The 25,207-nt window shown below is 41.7% G+C and overlaps 1 protein-coding gene across 3 annotated transcripts in view; it reads right to left on the reverse strand.

The window, feature by feature from the left end:
• The window catches only part of TSPAN5 (tetraspanin 5), a 170,898-nt gene that overhangs the window by 131,744 nt on the left and 13,947 nt on the right, over positions 1 to 25,207 (reverse strand). Inside the window, exon 2 of one of the 3 annotated variants that reach the window (XM_025423746.3) lies at positions 10,848 to 10,946. The exons of the other annotated variants lie outside the window; for them this stretch is intronic. Coding sequence (XP_025279531.1) covers positions 10,848 to 10,865 — 18 coding nt within the window. The 5' untranslated portion in view covers positions 10,866 to 10,946. The remainder of the gene's footprint in view (positions 1 to 10,847; positions 10,947 to 25,207) is intronic. 3 annotated transcript variants of the gene reach the window in all.

Here is a 25,207-nt window from a genome sequence, read left to right on the forward strand (position 1 = left end):
CAGCTGGCCAGGACCCAGAGTAAGAGAAGAGGATAGGCCAAGGAGAGAGGCGAGGCCCAGACTGTGTTCAGTGCTTTGGTCTCTTACTCGACAGCAGTCAGAAGCTCCCTAAAGGTTTTTTTGGTTTGGATTTTTTTCTTCTAATTAAGGTAAAATTCACAGAACATACAAGTTTACTGTTATGGATTAAATTTGGACCCTGAAAAATTCAAATGAAGTCAAAACCAGTACCTCAAAACGGGACTTTATTTGGAAACAGGGCTGTTACAGACGTAATTAGTTATGATAATTAAGGTGAGCCCTAATCCAATAAGGACGGTGTCCTTATAATAAGGGGAAATCTGGACACTGACACGTACATAGGAAGAACGTCACATGAAGATGAAGGCAGAGCTGGAGTGATGAGTCTATGAGCCAGGGAAGGCCACAGATCACCAGCAATCCAGCAGAAGCTAGGAGAGAAGCCTGGAACCCCTCCACATCCTCAGAGGGAAACAACTTTGCCAGCACTTGGGTCTCAGACTTGTGGCCTCCAGAACCAGGGGACAAGATGTTTCTCCATTTTACATCACTGAGTTTGTGGTACTTTGTTATAGCAGCCCTAAGAAACTAATATAGTCACCATTTCAAACTGTACAATTCAGTGATTTTTAGCATCTTCAAAATATAGTAACGATCACCACTATCTAATTCTAAAACACTTTCATAAATCAAAAGGAAATACTGTTTCCTTCTCCTCACAGTCCTGGCAACCATTAATCTGCTAGGAATTTGCCTATGCTGGGCATCATATAATCTGAATATACATGTGGACTTCTGCGTCTTGCTTCTTTTACTTTATATAAAGTTTTCAAGAGTCATCTATGTTACAGAATGCATCAGTTCTTCACTCCCCTATACAATAGCTGTATGTATACATTGTATTATATGTATACATCATTTTATTTACCCATTCATACCTTGGACATTTATTTTGACTTGTGGTCTATTATGAATATCATTGCTATTGAACATTCCTGGATACATTTTGTACGAACATTTGTTTTCTATTCTCTTGGGCATATACCTAGGAGTGGAATTGCTAGGTCATACAGTAACTCTAGGTTTAATTTTTTGAGGAACGGCCAGAGTGTCTTCCACAGTGGCTATACCATTTCCATTCATATCAGCGAGGTCTTAGGGTTCCCTGGAAAGTTTCAAGCAGGTGGAATTGTGCTTTGTACAGAATTGTGCTTTGAAAATAAAATAGGAACCAGCTTTTGTGAAAGAATAGGAGTTTGTTTGGGACAGATGGGTTTGACATGCCCTTCAAAACATTCAGGTGGAAACAACAGGTGGGAGAGGCTTGGAAAAGCAGGTCAGTTCTGGAGTTAAAAATGGAGACTCAGGGGGTGTCTGGATGGCTCAGTGGGTTAAGCCTCTGTCTTTGGCTCAGGTCATGATCTCCAGATCCTGGGATCGAGTCCTACATCAGGCATCTTGCTCAGCAGGGAGCCTGCTTCTCTCTCTCTCTGCCCGTCCCCACTGCTTGTTCTCTAATAAGTAAATAAAATCTTAAAAAGAAAAAAAAAAAAAAAACCTACAAAAACTGTAGACTCAGCAGCCACATATGGATGACATTCCTTAAGAAAAAGTACAGGGATCCCTGGGTGGCGCAGTGGTTTGGCGCCTGCCTTTGGCCCAGGGCACGATCCTGGAGACCCGGGATCGAATCCCACGTCGGGCTCTCGGTGCATGGAGCCTGCTTCTCCCTCTGCCTATGTCTCTGCCTCTCTCTCTCTGTGACTATCATAAATAAATAAAAATTAAAAAAAAAAGAAAAAGAAAAAGTACAGAGTACAGAGAAAAAGAAGTTTTGGCTCCTTTCAGGAGCTCCAAAAAATGAACGGTGGGGTAGAGGATAGGAGGCTGCAAAAGAAGGAGCACCGTAAGAAATAAAATAATAAAACAGGTGTAATAAGAAGAGGAAAGTGACAAAGCCAAGACAAGAGACTCGCCAAAATTATAACAGAAATCTGAAAAGGGTCTAAATTCTGACACTTTAATAAAGAAGATAAGCATCGCTTTACTTCCTTCTACACTTCTTTTTTGGAAGAGAGATGGGGTAGGTAGTACATGGCAAAACTTTTAGGCTCTCGGTCTTATCTGTAAGAAGTTAAACTCCTCGACCTTGTATCAGAACTAGTGAATAAGTGCTTTTCAGTCTGGACATCAAACCTAACTAATAACTTAAAATAGACCTCGTGAGGGAGCCGTGTGGAAAGAATCTGGTTATGTACTTAACAAGTTCCTATTGTTCCATCAAAGCGTCTGGAAGCCAGGGAAGACAGTTGGACACCACTTCAAAGCATCCCTAAGAAATCAACAGTGATGAAAGCAAGGGAATAATCGTTCCTCTGTACACCCTCCTTGCCAACAAGTAGATATTTAATTACAGAGGCAAGTCAAAAGAGGAGCATCCTAAGAATAAACCTATAATAATATCTTCTGTCCCATTTCAAAATTATAGTTTATTTTGTTCCTCAAGAGCCATAGTTTCAGAGATTATAAAACTCTCTTTACATATCAATCAAGAGTGTAGCTAATCCTTTCAGGCGTACATTTACGAGGAATTAAATTTTAACTTTGTAATTAGGTGAGTAAAAGACTGGGGGTTAAATAAACATCATCTTTAGTGGAGCACAGAAGGCCAGTCTCCCTCAGGCCAAGCCCCTCCTTGGATACAGACCCATGCCCTTGGTTAGCCTACTCCTACTAAATTTTAATACAAGATAGGGAAATGTAAAATTGCATTACACTGAATTACTTTATTTGAATATCATACACACACACACAATCCCATATTCACTCTATATTCACATCCTTTTAATGATTTAACTTTGTCAATTGACAGAAGAGGTGTTCTCCCAGAGTGAGTTTGGAAATTAGATCTTTAAGGTAAGTGTATGTCAGGCAGAAATCCAATTGACACTAGGACCCTAAAAGATATCTTCTTTTGCTTCATATGAAAACTATGAAATTGGTTCCAGTTACATTACCAAATTCAATCATATTGGAAAAAGTAATAAAATCATTATATTCACTACAATCAGGCACATATGCTGGTATTTGTGCCTGCTATTTCACATATGTTATTCCAAAGGTATTATTATCCCTGTTTTACACACAAAGGTCCAGAGGTACAAAGGCTCCAAATCTTACCTCTAGTGAGACAGAACTGAAATACAAACTTTCTTTCCTTTGAACCGCAATGCTAGGACTGCCTCTACCATACTATGCCTTCACAGACTTGGCAAATTTTTAGAACATTATTGCTAAGTACAGATGTAACTGCTGCATAACAATGAGAAAGTCAAAAATGAAAGATGGTGATCTCCCAAAGGGAAAAATTTCACTTCGTACTTAACAAGTAACATTTTATGACTAAGTTCTACAAGAAGTTATTTGATTTACTTTAGTTTTCAGTTATTGAGGAGGTATAAAATTTGTAGATATGGGAAGTAATAAGAGCAAATGTTCTCAGATGCTACTTCCCCACAGTACATAAGGAAAAGTTCTCTCGAAGCCCCTGGTTCTAAGAATCAGTTTGATCATGGTACTTGGAGAGACTATAAGAGCAGTAACTCATGCTAATTAGTACTTAATGGGGTAGAGCCACAAACATTAACTTATTCATTAATTCTCACCACATGTCCCTGAAGCAAGCATGAGCATCCCTCTTTTATAAGAAGGGGGTGGAGCTAATGTTACATAAGTGATGGCAACCAACTTCCAGAATGTGCTGGTTATAAATAAAAAGGACCAAAACTATACTTAAGACTTGAAACTCTTTGTATAAACAGAGGCACGAGTGAGCATATTTTTAGACATGACCTATAACTATACTCATCCCAAACAGCAATCACTGAAAATGTATAGTATTCCAGAAAGCAAAACATGGTTTGAAAGCACTGCAATATAACAGTAACAATAAAATTTGGAGGGGGAGGGGGCAAAACGCTGAATTGCTGAATCCTTTATAATATGCCAGACCCCATTCTCAGTACCTTGTGGTCATTAATTTTCCAACCTCACAATGACCTTGTGAGGTTGGTACTAGGATTTCCCACCTCTGTGGAAACTGAAGCAACATGAGTTACCCTGATAGTTCAGAGCAGGATTTGAAACCAGTCTGGCTCCGAAGTCTGTGCTCCTGACCATGACATCACAAACAAGGCATAACTTCCGCTTGTTCAACCCAATGTGACCCATGCATGACTAAATTTAATTTACCAAGGAGAAGAGACAAGTCCCTTAGTGCTTTACACTTAGCTCTGCTTCCAGGACTCCTTCTGACATACATCCCATGGACCTCTGGTACAATACAATGCCAAGCCAGATCTAGTCCACTTTTGCTTTTAAATACCCATCTGTATCGAAAATACTCATTCATATCTTTTGTGGCTTCATCCAACCTACTCTTTAAATACAATTTCTTCTTGAATACAGTTAATAGCTTCTTTGTGAATGAATCCTACTGGTACCATTTATTCATTCCTTCTGAACCCACATGCTTAGAGGCAGGAAAGTAGCATGTCAGTATTGTGTTTATTTTACAAAACACACTTCTCTTTTAAAAAATATTCTTGCCTAGTTAGATCTTTATGCACTAAATCAGTTGCAAGAGAAAATTCATACTATTAGATTTTTAGAAGTTGAATAATATGTAAGAAACCAAGCAAGAAGAGTAAGAAACACTTCATACCTGAGTACATTTAAAGTATTTTCCATAAACCAATTATTCACTTCTTCCAAACTCACTTGTTACTTTATCAACCTGTGGTTTAAGGACCACTCACCTGAGAATTGCTTGGGGGGAGAGGGGTAGATGTTAACAGTACAGGTGAGACTTAATGGATTCAAGTTTCTAAGTAAAAAGCTGTGCATTGCTCACAAAGAGCCCACATAAGTCTTATGGATCCTGAAGTATGAGAACCACTAAGTCACTTCCATGTGCCATAGAGAACAAAACTATACAGAAGGACTTTCCACATTCCCTTAATCTGTCTTCCTGTTTCTACCCTTCTTGCTATCCCCACATACCTGCTATTCCCTACATAATAGGGGGTTCCTTCTCAGGCGTAAGTCAGATCCTGTCACTTCTCTGCTCAAAACTCTCCAAAGGCTTCTCATGACCCTCGTGGCCATAAGCCCTGATTGGTTCCCTGCTTCACTTTTCCTATCACTCTCCCCTTGGCTCCAACCACCATGCTGCCTTCTCCCCACACCCAGCCCATCTGAGGCACAGCCTTTGTACCCTCTAGGCTCCCTCCTCCTGGACTGCACGCCTTCAGCTATCAGCATGGCCTTTACCTCACTTTTTTTGTGAGTCTTGCTCCAGAATCACCCTCATGGGAAGCCTCCCATGGCCACCCTACCAAGAACCATCATACCTGCCCCACTCTCTTCCACCAGATTTTGTCCTCTTTAGCACCTATCACTATCTGACATACTTGCTAGTTTATTTATTTTTTTTAAGATTTTATTTATTTATTCATGAGAGACACAGGGAGAGAGAGAGAGAGGCAGAGACACAGGCAGAGGGAGAAGCAAGCTCCATGCAGGGAGCTCGACGTGGAACTCAATCCCGGGTCTCCAGGATCACACCCTGGGCTGAAGGCAGGGCTAAACCAATGAGCCACCGGGCTACCCGCTAGTTTATTTATTTATCTTTTAAGTGGTATGTTACCCTCACTAAAATGTAAGCTTCACAAAAGCAGGGATTTTTTTTTTAAATCCATTGTATTCATAAATGTATCCCCATTTAGCACAAAGAAACCATACTTATTGGGATCCCTGGGTGGTGCAGCGGTTTAGCGCCTGCCTTTGGCCCAGGGCGTGATCCTGGAGACCCGGGATCGAGTCCCACATCGGGCTCCCTGCATGGAGCCTGCTTCTCCCTCTGCCTGTGTCTCTGCCTCTCTCTCTCTCTCTCTCTGTGACTATCATGAATAAATAAATAAAAATTAAAAAAAAAAAAGAAAGAAAGAAACCATACTTACTGATTGAATATCCTAAATACTCAAATAAAAGTATTAGTGGAGTGCTGTAAAAATCTAAAGGAAGGAGCCACCAATTCCTCGTAGGCACAGCCCATCTCTCCTCACAGACATTTGCAGGAGGAATACAGAACATCCTCAAAGAAAAGGAAGGATGTTCTATGTTACTGGCCTGCGAAAGGTCCACATCCTGAAAGCTAAGAATGAGGAACTCTTCCAGGTTGAAGGAGGCTAGAAAGATGTAAAGGACATAACTGGGAAAACTGAAGAAACTCGAAGGGAGCCTTACAGTGAAGGCATGTAGAAGTTCATTTTCAGTCTTCTTAAAACTTTCATACAAGATTGAAATTGTTCCAAAAGCAGCAGCAAAGGGTGCTCAGGAAACCCAGAAGAAACGGAATTATATGAGTAAATGTAATGCATTCAATAATCTGTTAATGAAAACACAATGCATAAAGGAAGGAGAAAAAGGACTATTTCTTCCAAATGTTTCTATCCCCTTGTTCCCCCACTCCTCCAAAAAAAAAAACTTTGGGCCTGTGTCATCTTGGCTTAGCGTCAGCCCCAATATGGTCATTTTTCTTTAAGTGTCACAAAAATAAACCCCTGGATTACAGTGGAAACACAGCATGCAGCAGGACATTTGTCTGTATCAACTCTGTAGCAAATGACATCTCTTTCTCTCCCTACAGAGTAGAAGCTTGAGCTTCATGAATTGCTGTAACTCAAAGCATACTTTTTACATAAAAATAATGATAGCGTTGGAAATAGAAAAAGTAAATCTTTGGACCAGATTGCTGTTGTGAGCCAAAGAGAAGGATTGAATATAAAACAAGGCAGAAAAAAAATGAAACAGAAACAGCACTAGGTTATAAAGAAACAGATTGACATAGATTTTTTTGAAACTGGAAGATACAGGCAACATGCCTAGAATTTAGATACTAGTATTAAGGACCAAACACTCTTCCAAGTGTCTACAGCTCCCCTGACAGGTCAAATCTCATTACAACAAACACCACAGCCATAAGAATCTGCGTAACCCAAAGCAGGCCTTGCTCATGAACTTAACTCAGGCAATATACAATATCCAACCGTGTTCTCCATTTTAAACACAGAAGAACGAACATGCAAAACAAATACACTGAGTGATTACTGGCTGTACAAGGACTCACATCAGAAGGCCCACATCTTCTACAATAAGGCATAAGGCTATTTTTTAGATATAGAAAAGAAACAAAACTAGCTTACACACAACTTTTCAGGTATACATCTATGTACTATACAACCAAATAGGCACACAAAAGCAGGAATTTAATGCCACAGGAGAGTGTAAGGATGGATGCAAAAGCTCCTTCCAAGGTCCCCTATTCTCCTTTGTATGTGGGGTCCACCATGCTTTCCAGTACTGCTTTAATTTAAATTTTCTTCCTAAGTATTGAAGTCAGGAAATTTTTCATTTAAAGAATGTGTTGATCCAACTGAAAAAAATGGTTCTATCTGGCAACCCATGCCACATATTCTCTGGTCAGTCATCAACTGGAGGAAAGCAGCTCCCCACACAGAGGGCAGAAGCACGGCTGACCCCTTACCCCACTCCTTATCACTCCCTACTGCATTCCCACCTCCAACCCTCAATGGCTTTCTTACTGACTGCCTCGTCCCTCAAAGCACAAGCATCTGCAGCCCCAGCTTTGAAAAAACAACAGAACAGCCAGCTTGCTAGGATACCATAACTGAGCTAGAGGTTACACATTCTGCTCTAGTAAGAAGACTTCAGAGAGAAAGCATATTATTATGTATAAATCACATTCACATTTTTCCAAAAGCCTTCTCACCAGTATCACTTGGTAAAGAGGCAAAGTTTATCATTTTTAAGATTTATCGAGAGACAGCATGAGCTGGGGCAGGCAGAGGGAGCAACAGACCCCCCACCGAGCAGGGTGGTCCACATGGGGCTCAATCCCAGGACCCTGGGATTCATGACCTGAGCCAAAGGCCAATGCGTAACAACTGAGCCCCAGGGACCCCTCATTAATCCATTCTTTTTTTTTTTTTTTTTTAAGATTTTATTTATTTATTTGAGGGAAAGCACTCAAGAGCCCTGGAGGGGGGTGGGGGGGGGCACAGAGAAAGGGAGAAGCAGACTGACTCCCCACTGAGCAGGAAGCCTGACAATGCAAGGCTTGATCCCAGGACCCTGAGACCATGACCTGAGCTGAAGGCAGAAACTTAACCAACTGACCCACACAGGTGCCCCAAGTTCATCATTTTTAACTGAAGCCACTTTCCTCTGGGAACAGGAATGCTTTGGAAGTCTCTTAGCTTATCAAAACATGATGTTATTTGTTTTAGAAGCCTTCTAAAGGAGTTCAAAACTTATCATAGTCATGTTTTTTTTCCACAATGTAAAAAACACGAAAAGCTAGCAATCATAAACATACACAATCTATAATGGAAACAGTAAACATAATTGCCCTAAACCACCAAAAGAATAATTTACAAATTTCCCAATCTTCCAGGTACATACTATACATAATCGGGATATTTCTGGGAACCTGGGTGGCTCAGTTGGTTAAGCACCTGCCTTTGGCTCAGATTATGATCCCAGGATCCTGCAATTGAGTCCCATATCAGGCGTCCTGCTCCATGGGGAGCCTGCTTCTCCCTCTCTCTCTGCCTGCTGCTCCCTCTGCTCATGCTCTCTCATGCTCATCCTGTCAAATAAATAAAATCTTTAAGAAAAAAAAAAAAAAAAGAATATCTCCAGTCCCAGAGGGACTATTTGTGGTCACACGACCATACCCATCGTCAAGTCACACACTTCTCCATGCCTCAATGTTCTCATTAGTAAAGGGTGAAGAATGGCAGCACAGACACTACATGTGGTCACTGGGAGGATTAAATAAATTCATACAAGCATATGAATAGCATATGCACTTAAAACAGTGCCCGACCACATAAGTGTTTCTTTTTAATTCTTACGTTGCAATCACTACTGCTGAGCCTTGCATTACCTGAGACACTGACCTAAACCACCAATAAGTTATGTTTTCCTGTCAGATACATCATCTCCAGTCTGGTTTGCAGAGTGAAATGCTGTCTATCTTACAGTTTTCCACTCAAAGCACATTCCATTACTATCAATTTAAGTTGCTGCCAAATCTCAAAAGTCATTAATAAAAGTGGTGATTTCTCAAACGGTTTATGGTCAACCACTCTAAGAAGTACTTAATAGAAAAGAATTATCTCTAAGCCAGTATCCAAGAGATAGAGATTTATCAAAAACAATTATAGAGTTTAAAGAATAAAATCCCCAGTGCAGTAAAAACACAGCATTCAAAAACTCAGTACAGGAAAAAAGGCTCCCAAAGGAGGAGCCTGCTAGTGAATGAATGAATGAATGAATGAATGAACACCAAATTGATGAAATGCTACTGACCAGACATGTGCTTTTCCTAAAAACAAAACCATGAAACAAATAAAACAAAACACACCACTCTGTTTATACCTGAGTCATGACTGAACCGTCTTGTCATACTTAAAGAGCCAGGTAATAAGGACATGTAAAAATCCTCAACTAGCGGGGTGCCTGGGTGGCTCAGTCAGTTAAACGTCTGCCTTCGGCTCAGGTCATGATCCCAGGGTCCTAGGATCAAGCCCTGTGTTGGGCTTCCTGCTCAGTGGGGAGTCTGCTTCTCCCTCTCCCTTTGCCCCTCACCTGGCTCATGCTTTCTTGAGTGCTTTTTCTCTCTTAAATAAATAAAATCTTAAAAAACAAACAAACAAACAAACAAACAAAAACACCTCAACTAGCCTACATGCTTGCTGTATGCACCAGCTGCCACTGTGCTTGATGTGGATGGAGTGGTTTCCACCCTCATTGAGCTTAAAATTTAGTTGGGGAACAAAACAGAGATCCATGAACTGGTAACCTCTGAGTATCAACTAAAGGAGTTCAAATAGAGGTGCACTCCTAGGTAGGCTGCAAGCGCCCTCCACATAAAAAGGAACAGGATAAAGACAAAGGAGAAGGACCACAGAGAACCAGCACTGAAGCTATCCCAGTCCACATAGCAGAATGCATCATATAGGCTCAGCTCTGCATCCTAGCAAGTTGGAGGAGGGTATTTTCTTATTGTTGGGGGGAGGGGGGGTGGTGGTGGTGGAATACAGCAAGTGTTGTTCTGCTCAGCCAATCCCTAAACCTTGAAAACACACAGCCACTTCACCTCTGACACATGCCCTGACCACTCCAGCCTCGGCTTACACACCACTTCCCTTTGGTGTATTTATAAATAAGTCTTTCTTCCACTGTTCTGAGAGCTCCTAAAATCCAAAAATTATCTGAACCCATCCGTACTATAGCTCCAGGCCTGCATGCTCAGTCAACATCCTGCACTGAAAAAGGGAGGACCTGGGAGCCAGCAGACGAACTGTATAAATACAGCCCAGAAACCGAGGCCACGTGCCAACTGGAAAAGGCATAGCGAGGCTTCCCTTGGCACTGGTGCTGCCCAGCAGGAGGGACAGCCTCTGTCCTCAAGGAACTCAGAGTCCACTTAGGTCACAGAAAGTATCCTGAGAAAGCATTTTAAGTGCTCTTTTAAGGCAGTCATTGATCACTGGGAATTTGAAGATGTCCTTGCCTTAACAGAAGGCACAGTGCTTTTTAAAGGCCCTGCAGGGTGAAGGACTTCAGACAACGTACCACTGGCACTCAGCACACATCACGCACAAGAGTTCACTGGGTCATACCAAGGAAGGGAAGTAACTTACTCATAAATCTCAAACGCTCCCTCTTTTGCTCACCGGCTGAGAAACTGCCATCTGGAAGGCTTAGCAGATGAAAGGCATTATCACAGTTCTGCTGGAATATTTCTGGTAGGCAGAGAACACAAGATGCCAGAACTTTAAAAAAAAAAAAAAAAAAATCACATAATTGTGATTACCTCATTTCACCTTTCTTACTAGCCAACCTAAATGCGGCCTATCGTAGATATTTAATTATTAGAGCAATCTCACAAAATGCTTTGCTGAATCACTGGACTAGCAAAATCTCTATGAGGCCTGCACATCTCCCATAATCTATTGCTCTGGCCTAAGCCGAATTGGCAAGCAAAGTGAATACTCCTTGCACACAACCTACAAAACAAAAGATGGCAAAAAAGCTAGAAAGGCAGCACTAAATTTCACAGAGCCCACCGCCAGAATCCACTAGAACATTCCAGAAGCGAGAGGCTTTAATGTGCATCGTCCCTCCCAGACTGTGGGTGAATGTGCCGTGTAGGAAATGAACATATCTGCACTCAGCAAACAGAAGACGGTCACTCACCTTGTTATCTGGCCATCTCTCGTGACTGCCTGGGCCTCAGCAAGTCTCCCTCAGCTTCCTGACCCTGCAGGGCCAACATGAAGGAATCCAGTGCTTCAGGGCTCAGCACAACCATGGCACAGAAGCCAGCCTGAGGAGGGCTTTCCCGGGTGTGGTTTTGAGACCTCAGGCTATGAGATTTGATAAAAATTATCTTCAGACTAGTGTTGCAAAAAGCCCTTTACCCCTGAAGGGACTACTAATTTGAAAGTGTCTTACAAAGCATTATTCTTGCTGGGTTCTTCAGAGCCTTCCCTGAGGCAGGTGCCTGTAGGTGCCACATTGGAGAAGAGGAAACTGAGTCTCTGAGAGCCTGTGCCAGGATGGGCCTTCCAAAGAGCCTCCTTGTGTTGCTTTTTAGATTTTTATCTATTTATTTACTTTTTTGTAAGTCAACAAGATCACTTGGCACTGTCCGTATCATTCCTTTGAGTCTGTGGACGGGTCAGGAAACTGAGGCAGATTATCTCAGTGCTTCCCACCAGGTACCCAACAAACACACTGCCACCTGGGGACGAGCTTATGTTAGAATGAGGACAGCAAGGACCATCATGTCTGCTGGCCCAACAAGGTGAAAATATCCTCAACCCCTTCCAATTAAGTTTGTCACCCTCTGACCAGAAGAAGTACCTACCTGTGGCCACCTGTGTTTTGTTTCTTTAACACCCTTGACACCTCCCACTAGCATATTCTAAGATCTCTGGTGCCCAATGGAATATAACCTCTTCAAAATGTTTAAAAAAAAAACAAAAATGAATGTCCACCACCCTGCACTGGGACCCTGACCACTGAACCATTTACCTGAGTGATTCACCATCCTTCAGTTTTAAATAGGACCACCATGTACACTGTTATCCGAGAGAAATGATTTTCCAAGTGAACGGGGACACTATTAGGACATGGGACTACAAGTATAAAGCAGGACTGCTTTGGAAAGCCAAGCCCTATGGAGGGGCTAAACCCCCTACCCGGGGACTGAGGCCACCACCAAGGTCATATTCAAGGCATAGGCCGGCCCTCTGGAAGCTGACTGGCTAATGTGAACACAATCAAGGAATCACCTAAAGAAACAACAATGACCTAACCGAATTATGGTGGGTACTCAGAAGTCCTGGGTAGTAGGAAAGAATATTCCAACGTTCAACCTGATTTGGGGGTAGCATATGTAAAGGGTCTGAAGTAGGAAAGATTCCTGGAAGAAAAGAAAGGGGGGGGGGGGGGCAGAGAAGGGGAGGAGAGGGAGAGGAAAAGGAGGGGAGGGGGGACAGAGATGGGGGGAGGAGGAGAGGGAGGAGGGGAGGAGGGAGGGGGAGGAGAGGGGGAGGGGAAGAGGGAAGGGGAGGGGAAGGGGGAGAGGGAGAGGAAGGATGGGGAGGAGAAGAAGATAAGGCCTGCAAAGTGGGCCCTAGAGAAAGAGAAGATAATGAGGAAAATTTTAGGCTGGAGCAAGGACAGCGGGAATCCGTGGAGGGCACACACAGCATGGGAGTGTCACAATCAGACAGACGTGAGACAAGACCTCTCTGGCTCAGGGTAGAGGACAACAGGGAAGGCAGGAGGCAGAGCCAGCAGGCAGCCAGTGCCATCAGGAGGGTGAAGGCTCGAGCCAGGGCAACGGTCGTGTAGACAGACTAATGAGGGCAGATGTGAAAGAGATCGGGAGGTTAACATCTGAAGACCCTGGTGATGGGTCAGAAAGCTGCCAACATTCTGGCTCAGTGGGGGGGGGGGGGGGGGGGAGTAGGGTAGAAAAAAGGGCCTGAACATTAGATAGCCAGAGCCAGTTCCTTATAGGACCCTAAAGCTTGCCCTAAGCTTGCCCTGTAATCCTGTTCACACAGCCTCAAAAATCCCTTGCAATGTAAGGTCAAAATGAAATGCAAAACTACCTTGCCAGTTTTCCCTCACCCACAAGTCAATGAATCCTTCAACAGCCTAAACCAGGCAGATTCACCTAAACAATTTAATCATCTCAGTGTTTGCCATGACCTCTTCAATTATATCACCCAATGATACAAGTGAAGATGAAGTTGTGAGAGTTCTGAGTGATAAATCGAGTTTGCCTTTCAACCGTAGAGATGGTTTTTAAATCGCAAATCATTTCTAGGATTGAAAATCTGTAAAATCACTTCTGATCCCCATTTACTTCTTCACTTTGATTAACAATTTACAATGATTATTGGTCGGAGCGCCTGCATGGCTCAGTCGGTGTTCAACTCTTGATTTTGGCTCAGGTCATGATGTCAGGGTCATGAGATGGAGCCCTGTGTTGGGCTCCATGCTGAGAGCGGAGTCTGCTGGAGATTCTCTCTCTCTCTCTCTCTGCCCCTTCCCACCTGTTCACATGCATGCTCTCTCTCTCTTAAAAAAAAAAAAAAAAAAGATTGGTAGTCACCCTTTGAGATAATCTGATCAATATATTGAAAGGCATCATTTGGATTACGATAGCTATGCCACCCCATACTACTACTGGGTTTTCATGAAATATACCACACATAAAAACAGAAGTGTCCAACCTCTTCTATGTCAAGCCAAAAATTCTTGTGCACTTAAGTAAAAATGCTCACAGTAAAAATTCCTAACAACTATATTTTTATCATACCCTCTGGTTTGCAAGGTTTTTGATTTTTTTTCAGTGACCTCGACAGCACATGCAGGCAAATACTACTCAAATATCAAGATCCTGTCACAAAAGCTCAAGTGATAGGGAGTAACAGAGCCCCTCCATGGTGCTATCTCTAAAGAAATAGGTACAAAGGACCTTTTGCCTTGTCCTACATAGGCCAACAAAGGAAAACCGGGGCCAAAGTCTGGGTTATAGTGTTATCAAGTTTCATTACCTAAGAATGTCACATCCTCAGATTTTCTAGAAGTTTCTATTTCAAATATTGTCAGCTGACATGCATATATATGTACTTTTTCTTTTGAATAATCTTATTATTTGAAATAAAACCAATTCATTAAATGCAGTTTAATGTGGATGCTAAAAGTATTAGGTACAATAGAAGTCTATAAATGAGGGGGGGGATCCATTATTAGATGCTTGTCCCAATTTTCAAACACAGATAGCCACCACCCCTCTTGCCTAGATAGACATACCTGAACTCACTCAAAAAGTGGTCCCAGAAAAAATATCCAGGAAACACAAAGGAGGAATCTGCAGCTCTGGGAGGCAAGAGGATCCTAGATAAGCAAAATGGTGTCAGAGATAAGTCTCTTCAGATGAAGACCCAAAGAGAGGTGAAGAGAATGAAAGGATAAAAAGGATTATAAACCTTAGCTGGAGGAGGTGAGAGAGGAGACAAAAGATGCCCATTCTTTGGAAAGCCCTGTAGGTTTGAACTAAAACAGAGCCCAAAAGTCTGGACAATAAGCTGCTTAGGACTTCCTCCACAGCCTCACTTGCTAACCCTTCAGGGAGAGAGGTGCAAGAGATAGGGCACGGGCAGAGAGAAAGCCAAGTATAGTGATAAGCATTTTTCCATTACCCCAAACCGCCACTGCCAGCCCCCCACTCCTGCACTAGCTCATCTTTCCACATCAGAGAAGGGGCACAGCGGGGAGGATTTTTTCGCATTTGGCTAGTGGTTTACTGTTAACTAAGCACACTCACATTTTCTTACTTAGTCATTCATGCATTCAAAACAATTTATGGAATGCCTTCTGGGAGCCAGGCCCTATCAAGACCTGGGATGAAACCCCACTATTCAGGCCCTGTCTCACAAGGACTTCACAAACCCATGAGAAATGGCCCCCTCAACTGAAATCAGCATCAGAGAAGGCCAACGGGGCAAGTGCCGGATACAGGTGCAATTCCAACACCATTAATGTCTGCATGAGGAAGGGTTACTGACCAATGTCTATCTTCTGACCATTGTCCAAAATGGTTCAAATGGTAGACCTAGCCAGATAGAATATCATAGGATTTGGTGGCTTGTAAGACCCACAATTTAATAGTCAGCTTGTATTTTAACCATTTAAACCCACCTTTGATTTATCCTTTAGAAAATAATTTGCTGTGAATCAAAGACCATCAGGTGGAAAACAAGCTGTTAAAAAGGGAGGAAAAAAAAAAAAAGACTACAAAACAAAACAGATTGCCCAGAGTCACTTAAACTGAAAAAGGCAGAGTGCCATGCCAGTACTCTAGCTAAGAACACTCCACAGCCCCCCTCTATAGACACCATCCAACTGGCTGGAAAAAAAAAAAGATATAAATGCCTTCTTTTCAGTATTACAATATTATAATAGATTTTGGCGTATTTTTGATGATTGCTTAAATATTTCTGAAGATATATATAGAATACATGCTAAAGGATTAAACAGCTAAATGGAGTACACCTAAATAATGGGGTGGGGGTAGAGAGTGTTTAGCAGAGTTCCTAAACGCTCTAATTCTGGCACCAACTCTTTTTTTTTTTTAAGATTAATTTATTGTTTGAGCATGAGCGAGCTGATTATGGGGGGGGGGGGGGCAGAGGGAGAGAGAATCTCAAGCAGACTCCCTGCTGAGCTAGGAGGCCACTGCAGGGCTCCATCTCAAGACCCTGAGATCATGACCTGAGCCAAAAATCAAAAGTGGGACACTGAACCAACTGAGCCATCCAGGCACTCTGGCATCAACTCTTAAAAGAAGAATTACAGCAGCACCAGAAACAGCTCATCAGGCCCTGAGTAAGTGCTTTGCCCTCATGACCTCCTCTTTATTCTTTACAACTTTCTGTGCTAGATGCTGTATCTTTGGAAGATGGACAGAAATGGTAGAAAAGGTCATTTAAAGCAGAGGTGAGTGCAAAGTTAGTCAGAAAACTTGAGTTCATGATTCACTACTCCTCAGGCCCCAATTCCCACAAGGGGATGGGAAGCAGACCGGTGACACCTGCATACACAACATATTATGTCACAGCGCAGAGGGAACTGAACTTGGGGAAGCTGAGTAGTTCATAATGATCATCAACTATCTCTACCCCTTTGCTCCATACAAGTGGCTAGAGAACAGTATATGAATCATGGAAAGGGAGAAATAGGCAAGGTCCCTATAATGGAGCCTGCCTTTAATCCTGTCCTAATTAAGAGCCAATCAAATATTTAAAGCACAGCAATGTGGCACAATCCAATTTCCACTAGAGAAACATCCCTGCAGCAGAATGGGGAGAAATCTGGTATTGGGGAAGCTAGGGGGTACTACGACACTGCACGTGGGAAACAGCAAGGACCCAAACCACGGCAGCGATAGGTGGCAGAGAAGCAGCAGAGCGTACAAACATCCATTGATCAAGTTAAGACTTGCAGGGTCCAAGATTGTAACCCACCAATCAGCTAACAAGTTAGCCTACCACAGTTTCACGGGTACTGGCAGGAGACCTAAAGTCTTGGGTCAGAGACAAAGGATGGTTTCTTACTCATAGCAGGAGCAGTAGCCACAGTATCTGCCCTTGTGCCAGTTCCCTGAGCAACACTTCCTACAGGACAATGCAAAGAGGGCTCATACGGTGAACTGGACCACAAGGCCCCTGAACTTAGGAAACCCAGGTATTTTTTGTCACAGGAATTTAATTACCAAGGCTTTTCACTATACAAACCTCCTTAAAAAGAGCCCGGGACAAAGGCAGTCCAGTGCCTCCACTCATAAGATGTGCACAAGAAACATGGGACATCTACAGAGAAGGGTTTCTCAACATACTCACTTTACTTATGAGGCAACAAAGCCTCAAAAAGCTTCTAATGAGCCAAGACAACAAAGCTAGAGATTTCAAGTGGGATTCAAATCCTCACCTGATGATGCCAAGTCCCAAGCATTCCACTTTTTAAAGTCCCTTTACATAAAATATAGGGACTTCTGCTTGGGGAGAAGGTCATAGGAGTGATAGAAAAGTCCTCTGGGCTTTCCCAGAGGTTGTCAGCAGGCCTGGATAGGGAATAAGGAACACATGTGGGGCTGGTAACTCCACCTAGCTATAAGGATGCTAGACGTTCTCCTTGTGCTATAGCCCCCAAAGCTCGAGCGGCAGAACAAAACAGAACCAGTGTGTTGCAGAAGGGCAACAGCAGTGCGTCTTTATGCAGTGGGGAGAGTTCTACTCCCAAGTCTTTTTTACAAAAATGCATCCAGAACACTGAAGTTAAGTTTGTATGTTAATACCTAGTTTTTACTTCCTAAAATTACTTGCAGAGGTATGCAATAATCTTCCATACAAAAAAATGATCTCTATTAATCTGTGCATTTAAACCAGCAAACACTGTGCATGTGTGTATCCAAAGATGTAATTAAAAGAAAGTAACTGTATTAAAAAACCAAAAAAAAAAAAAAAATTGGTTGCCAGCCTCTTCATTTTGGTAATATCTTTGAATCTTGAATCACGGGTAAGAACAATCACTTCGCAAACAAGGTTAATTATCCTGAACATGAATGAGTGATTAAGCTTACTCACTAACATAAGCAAACAAATGGTTTACTTGTCCAGTAACAGAGGTTCAGCATCCCAGTTTTGGTCTCCCTGGGCCCAGGAAGGACCAACTGGAGAGTAGACCCCAGTCTGAGGTTTCTCAGCCAAGTTCCACAAGGTCCCAAGGCACCTTAAGCAGTCCTTGTCAGACAGAGGAATCCTCTCCTTGGCAGGGAGCTCCCAACTCCCCACAAGAAGCCCCCCGGCCCGCCCCCACTACCTACATCACCACCACCAGATTCCTCAAGGGCTGAAAGACACAGGTGGTACTTAACACACTAAGCAGAAATGTCTGAACCCATTCAACTTAAAAGGATCACTCACTTTATATGCCACTTATTTAAACCTTCGGATGATTCCCCCAATGCACACAAGACTCTACACGGTACAACTCTGGGGAACATCATGCACATCCCAAGGAGTTGTGCAGTCCACAACCTGTGTAGCTATATATGGCAGTCCTCTGGGATGGGGTAGGGGTCACTCCCACCAATAATTCCCCATTAAAATCCAGTTCCTGATCCAATATATTTTTTTACTTAATCAGGAATCCTTAGATTTTGGTAGTCATCATGGATCTCACTTTGATGGCTTCTGACAGTTAATAATTTTCACGTATCATTAAACGAATAAAAAAATACTTAGAATTTGATCGATTAAATGCCAATAAGATTCACAGTGGAAACAACAGAAGTGAGGTTTCAATATCTTTTCTCATATTTGAGCCCTGAGAGTCCTTTCTCTATGTGGAATCTTAGTATCAGGCCTAATTACCATAGAGACATATTCTTTACATGGAGGAAAGAACAAATATATATTGCAGATAACAAGTAAATACACTTTTACAGGTCTTTTACAAAAAAAAACAACATCGTTCTAAACAAATATTCCTCTTGCCTTTTATCAACTGCATGACTGCTAATTATGAACACTCTCTAAATTGTATAAACCAGCTTGGAGGTGATCTCGGGGTAACTTTCCAATAGGTTGATTAACTGCTTGAGAAACAATTCATTCCACAAATATAACAAGCAAACAAATTTTCTTCCCTCGTCCAATTCAGCAGAGCCAGGATGTTTCTGAGATGGGCTCTTCCTGCCCCTTCTTTGCTCTGGCCCACTACCTTGGCCTGGACTTCCCTAGGTTTCTCCTTCTAGATGTCTTCCTAGGGACCTAACATTGTGGGCACTCCTCTTACTACCAACAATACCTCTGGGTTTTGCTGCTCCTTACTCTAAGATCAACCTCTTGCATAGGTCAGTTTACATCTTACCTGACTCAGGATACAACAATTCTTGGCAAAGATGCCTCAGTCTCCCTTGGTTCCCTGGAGATGCACAGGCCAGTGGCCTGAATAGGAAGAACAGGAGAAGCTCTGATAAGGTCAGAAGCTCTGAGGAGCCACTCCCCACTATTATCCTAACCACACTAGGTGCAGGCCGGGCCCAGGTGATTAAGTTCTAAACAGGACACAGCTGAATATATTTAACTGGAGAAGTAGTCAACTTACACAAAACACACCTATGCCTAGCCATATTTGCTTTTACCCTACTTACAAGACAATAAATTAACCTGTTACTGTCTCTGGAAGCTGGAAGGACACACAAGACACCGGGTCCGGGACAAAGGACTATTCTTCACAGTCCAGCAGAGAGCATGAGCATCATGTTTGTGTCTGTTCTCCCCATCCTGAAGTCCAAGGTGGGCGGTGCTGAGGGGCCCAGATGGAAGTTGCACATGGTGCTTTAAGCCTACACCACAGCTGAGGACCTGTGCATTAGGGAACCTGCTGCTTTATAAAAAGCAGTAAGTGAGATTGCCCTTTATTCCAGGGAGAGACATTACCTCATCCTTCAAGACCGCTCACTGCTAACACCACTCTAAGAAATGGCCCAGATAAAGAGCATTCTTGGCACACCCAGCAAGACATGTAGAAGCTCAAGAAACATGTGGAAGAGTGTCTCCTGACAACCTATGTATATTCGTACATTTAGATGACTGTCTTTATGGAGTTCATGGTCCCAGAACCTCCACCTGAACCCCCACTACACTTACGGCATGGATTACAACAGCAGCAGCATAGGCCCCTCACTGGAAAGGAACTCAGAAACACCCCCTCCAATTTAATTGCATAGTCGAACAGCACAGTCTGGGATTCCCCCCCCCACCCCCCAAGCACATCTTATCCTCAAGACAACACCACCTTTGCTTCCTCTTCCTCCTTTCTTTCACCTCTTCCACCTTTCGAAGTTTTCTATGCTTAGAAATCTTAATCATAGGAAACAAACTGAGGGTTTCTAGAGGGAAAGTGGGTCGGGGGATGGGGTAACTGGGTGATGGGCATTAAGGAGGACATGTGATGTAATGAGCACTGGGTGTTATGTAAGACTGATGAGTCACTCACCTTTACCTCCGAAACCAATACATGTTAATTGAATTTAAATTTAAAAAAAAAAATTTGAAAATTAAAAAATGAACAAGAAACCAAAAAAATAACGGACAGAGTAGAAGCTGGTCTCAATCTGGGCAAAACTTCAGTTCTAGAAATCTTCATCCATAGAGTTGAAAGTCACTTATGATAGTTCAGAAAATGAAAAACAGTGAGAAAAAATTCCATTTGGCAAATGTTCACACTCTGAAAGGCACTAACTTTGGGAAGGAAGGCAACTTTCTTCTTGCCAGACTTATACTTTTTACATCCCATACAGTGAAAACACAATTTAAAAAGCCAGATTCCTTAAAGTTCAACAGCCCATAAACACCATTTGCAACAAAAATTTGTATGTAAGTAAATAATGAATCCAATTAGAAAATTTGTAATTACTATCAAAAAAAGTAATATATTGAGAAACATGTTCATAAACATATGTACATATTTGTACATAACAAGCCTTTGTAGAGGGCCCAGATGGATGCTTATTTTGTTCCTAACGAAAATTATTTTAGATTTAACTAATTCATTTCAATTAATAATTGCTGGATAGCTAAAATACATACTTTTCTAGACATACAACATCTTATGCCTTTAACATGCCTGTAACACCTCTCTACATGTTATTTTATTAGAACTGTAATGTTCTGCACATACTACCATAAAAAAAGAAAAAAACCCTAGGTAGGTCTATGGCCTCAAAATGGCCCTCTAGGCACGACATGAGAAATGCTGGCATTTGTGATATAGAAACAGAGGGCTGATCAGGTCATGCCAGGAGTGGGCCTACTGGACAGCTGCAGCTAACCAGGAAAGGAAATTAGGGTCCAGGAAGATACGGGAATGGAGCAAGCAGCTGTCCTGGCTAGAAACCCTTAGAAAGATCCAGTTGCCAAAGGAAAGCATGGAGGTACAATCTCCCGCAGTCGGTGAAGGACAAAAGGAAACAAAGAAAATGTTGCCATGAGTGAGAAGTTGTATTACAAAGAGTACATCTCCCTAAAGGACAGCAGAGGCTCCTGGACGTCACCAGCTTTCCCAGGTGATAATGAACCAAAAGCCTGCACCTGTCCTGAATTTTCCTCTATCCCTGCCATACTTGATTACAATGCCCATGCTCACTGAGTGCTTGCCCCTCTCAGAGCTGCATGTATCACCTCAGTGAACCTTCACCATTATTCTAAGGGTAGACTCACTTTTTGCCCAAAAGGAACAGTTCAGTGATGGAGTAAATGTTGAGTCACACAGCTCGGAGGTGTCAAGGCCAGTATTTGAACCCACTGAGTCTCACTCTTAACCACGACCTTAGATATGACAGTATTCTCTGTCTATCCTGGGGATGGGAGAGGAAAAAGCTAAATTATAAAGAATTAATCTCCCATTTTTTTAGATCATGTGGGACTATCTGGAGCTAACAGTGCAAAACAAAATAAATTCCATGGGTATCCGCATGCAGTACAGAAAAAAACAAATAGGACCTACATGAATTCATAAAGGCAATCACCACAGAATCTTCAAACACCTAAGAGCTTATTTAAATGAAAAATGAACAATATTAGAGATGACAAAGAATTTCAAATAATACCTATGCCATCAAGCTTAATCTATTCAATATGCAACTTTATGTGCAAATTAATTGAAAGGCTTTGTGTTTCTGCTAACTTAGAAGCCACATATGGAATCCATATGAAGCCAACTTTTTGAGTCTGCTCATTCCAAAGAGTAAGAGTAATACATAATAAATAACCTGAATACTTACTTAAGATAAACAAGGCTGATGTTAATCAGAATGACTGCACCAAAAACAGCTTAGAAGAACCAAATGGAATCAAAGAACTTGCACTTGAAAACGAGGCGATTCTGCGTGCACACAGCCTGCAGACAGCACAAGCCGACACAGCCTTCATCCTAGGTGAATCCTAAATGCCCTCCCCATCGTCCTCAGCAAGATGCAAAATCCGCAAGGAGTCTCCTTGTCCCCTCTACACACTGTCCCCGTGCAGCGCGGCGGAGGCTGGCCAAGCCCACCCAGTCACGGGGCTCCAGAGACCACAGCTGTTCCCTATTTTATAACCTGGGGGCTCTGCTGAAAATCTTGGTTGGGGAAGGAAAAAAAAAGGATTCTGCTATTAGGAGGGGTGAAACAGTGGGGAAGGGAAGTAAGAACTTTCAAGGTCCCTTTCGACACAGAAGCACTAAGATAATATAATTAGGACCACAAAAGACCAGCAAAAGGACAGCTCCCATACCTAGGCACTAAAAGACCCACCAAAGAACACTGGATTCATATTTACACAGCCACTCCTGCTGAAAATAATTCCAACCTTCTGTTCTGTCATCAGAAGGGTAAGCTTTTTAAGGAGTGAGAAAGAGATTCACCTTCAGTCAAAGCAAACAGCACTGTCTTCGCAATTCTGAAATTAAATTCACAGAAAGAAGGGGGGCAAGGTGGGCAATATTCAATAGAAAGCTCACAATTTTTTTAAAAAACTGCATTTTGAAAGGTTCTTAGCAATAATTAGTGATCTGTTGGTGCCTCCAATTAAGATGCAGTAGTTTTATAGTTCAGAGAGTTAATTTTCTAGTCTTCACCTAAGAACCAAAAATAGGGATCCCTGGGTGGCGCAGCGGTTTGGCGCCTGCCTTTGGCCCAGGGCGCGATCCTGGAGTCCCGGGATCAAATCCCACGTCGGGCTCCCAGTGCATGGAGCCTGCTTCTCCCTCTGCCTGTGTCTCTGCCTCTCTCTCTCTGACTATCATAAATAAATAAAAATTTAAAAAAAAAAAAAAAAAAGAACCAAAAATACAATCATAACCTTTTTTTTCTGTTTCTGTCATAGAGACTAAAACTGATCTTTTTTTTATTTTTAACTTAAATTTTCTTTTAGTTTGCATATTTTCACCATACTGTCATAAAAGAAATTTTAGTTTACTGTAAATAAAATTGGAGGTCATATGGTCATTTAGGTTGCTTTTCTTTCTCCAAAGAAAGCATATACCTACTTACAAAAAAGAAAATCCAAGGATCTAGATCAATATTTAATATTCATAAGTGATATATATTGATAACATATTATATATGTTGATATTTTAAAATCCAAGTATATTGATATTTAAATGGAATATATGTTTTTCATGAAATATAAAATACTTCTATCCTCTTTTTAGTGACACCAATCCTATCATTTTTAAAATACTGATTTTGTGTCTTAAAAAAAAAGGGGGCAAAACATGATTTTCCAACTTTTATGCAATTGTTTCAAATCCTCACTGGAAAGTAACTTCAAACCTCTCAAAGCATACAGTAAGAACATTAGGGATTATTAAATCTTGCAGACTCAGGAAAAAAATGAAAATGCCACATATAATCATATCATCTAGCCACCTCTTCATTCAATTTATTCTTTCCAAAAGCAATAGACAAAGCTAAAAGAACCAGTACCAAATAAACACTATCTTCCCTAGGATTCCACTTATGAGATTAAAAAAAAAAAAAAAAAAACCACCAGGTAGCGATTCTCACATGAATGCCATGTGGGCAGGTACTGCGCACCTTTGGATAAACAGGGCATCCGCAATAAAACTGGTGCTCAGAAAGTTTCCAGCTATATTTTTCCGTCTACATAAAGGTCATGTTGAAAACATTTAAAAGCAAAGAGAGTGAGTTTGGGGGTTTTTGTTTTTCAGTTACTTAACACCATAACTCTTTGATTTAAAAGTGCAGGGTTTCTCAAATGCCTAAAGCAGATCTATTGATTTTTTTTTTTTTTTGGTTGTGTGGAATTGATGTTTATTCACAAGATATTTGTACTGTATGTTGGAACACTCATTCTAAATGTGATCCTGAGGGGGGGGGAAAGGCAGAAGAAATGCTTAAGAGCTATTGACAGGAAAGCACATTTTTTTCTTTACAAAGTTAAGTAACTGAGGTTTGCTAAATTCAGATCCTTGTAAGTGATTACAACTGAATCTCAAAAATATTTTGTTTCTTTGTTTTGGGGTGTGTGTTCACTGCCCTCAGGGTATTTGATTAAGAGTCTCCATTTTTAACATAACCGAACCGAAAGAGAGGATTACTGGGATTGTGGTGAATTTCTTTTCCTTCAAAAAAATGTATATTAGTGTTGCTGTATTGTTTTTACAGTAGAAAAGTATAAAGAAAGTGCCCTTTTCTTAAAAATGCATCAATGGACTCATTCCCAATTGAACATAATCAATAATAACTCAAAGGAAGAGGAGACAGAGATGTCGAAGGGACCCACTGCGCAAGATTTCTTCCGTTTTTAAGGTTAACTTCCTATTAGTCTGAGATCCAATTTTTTCAAGCATTTTCCTTTTTCTACCTAAGACAGAACTACTCATTGGGCCCCGAGTTAGCAACTTCTCAGCAATGGGGAGGGCCTCTCTTTTTTCCCTGAGAAGAAACAGAACATAGAGTAGGCAAAACTTTCAACACATCTTCCCAACCACTTACCTCCGGAGATCAATCCATCTCACTAATAGGCTGGAGCTTACAAATGCATGCCTTCCTTCAAATTGCTTAAAAGCAATGCTCCCCAAAGTGAGATTCCCTGGTGACTGGGGTACCAGAGGAGACCATTTTCGAATCCGGCATTAAATAATCTTGAATAAGAAAGTCATTTCCTTTTCAACTCTCTTTTAATCCTCTAGTCTAGTTAAGGAGAAAGTCTCCATTTGATGCCAGGATGTCGAACACTTTGTACACTTGTTAACCTCCACTGTGACAAAGGAAAATAAGCTTCTGACTCAGGCCTGCCAGCAGGCACCAATCACTACCTAGAAGTTAATAAGCCATATTATTGTCATTGTATGCATCTGAATAACGATATTTTTCAAGTGTTTTTTTTTTTAATAAATGTATTTAAGGTTTAAAATGGAATCAATTTAAAAGAAAAGAATC

This window comes from Canis lupus, chromosome 32, assembly GCF_003254725.2.
Source record: "Canis lupus dingo isolate Sandy chromosome 32, ASM325472v2, whole genome shotgun sequence".
NCBI classification, from domain to species: domain Eukaryota; kingdom Metazoa; phylum Chordata; class Mammalia; order Carnivora; family Canidae; genus Canis; species Canis lupus.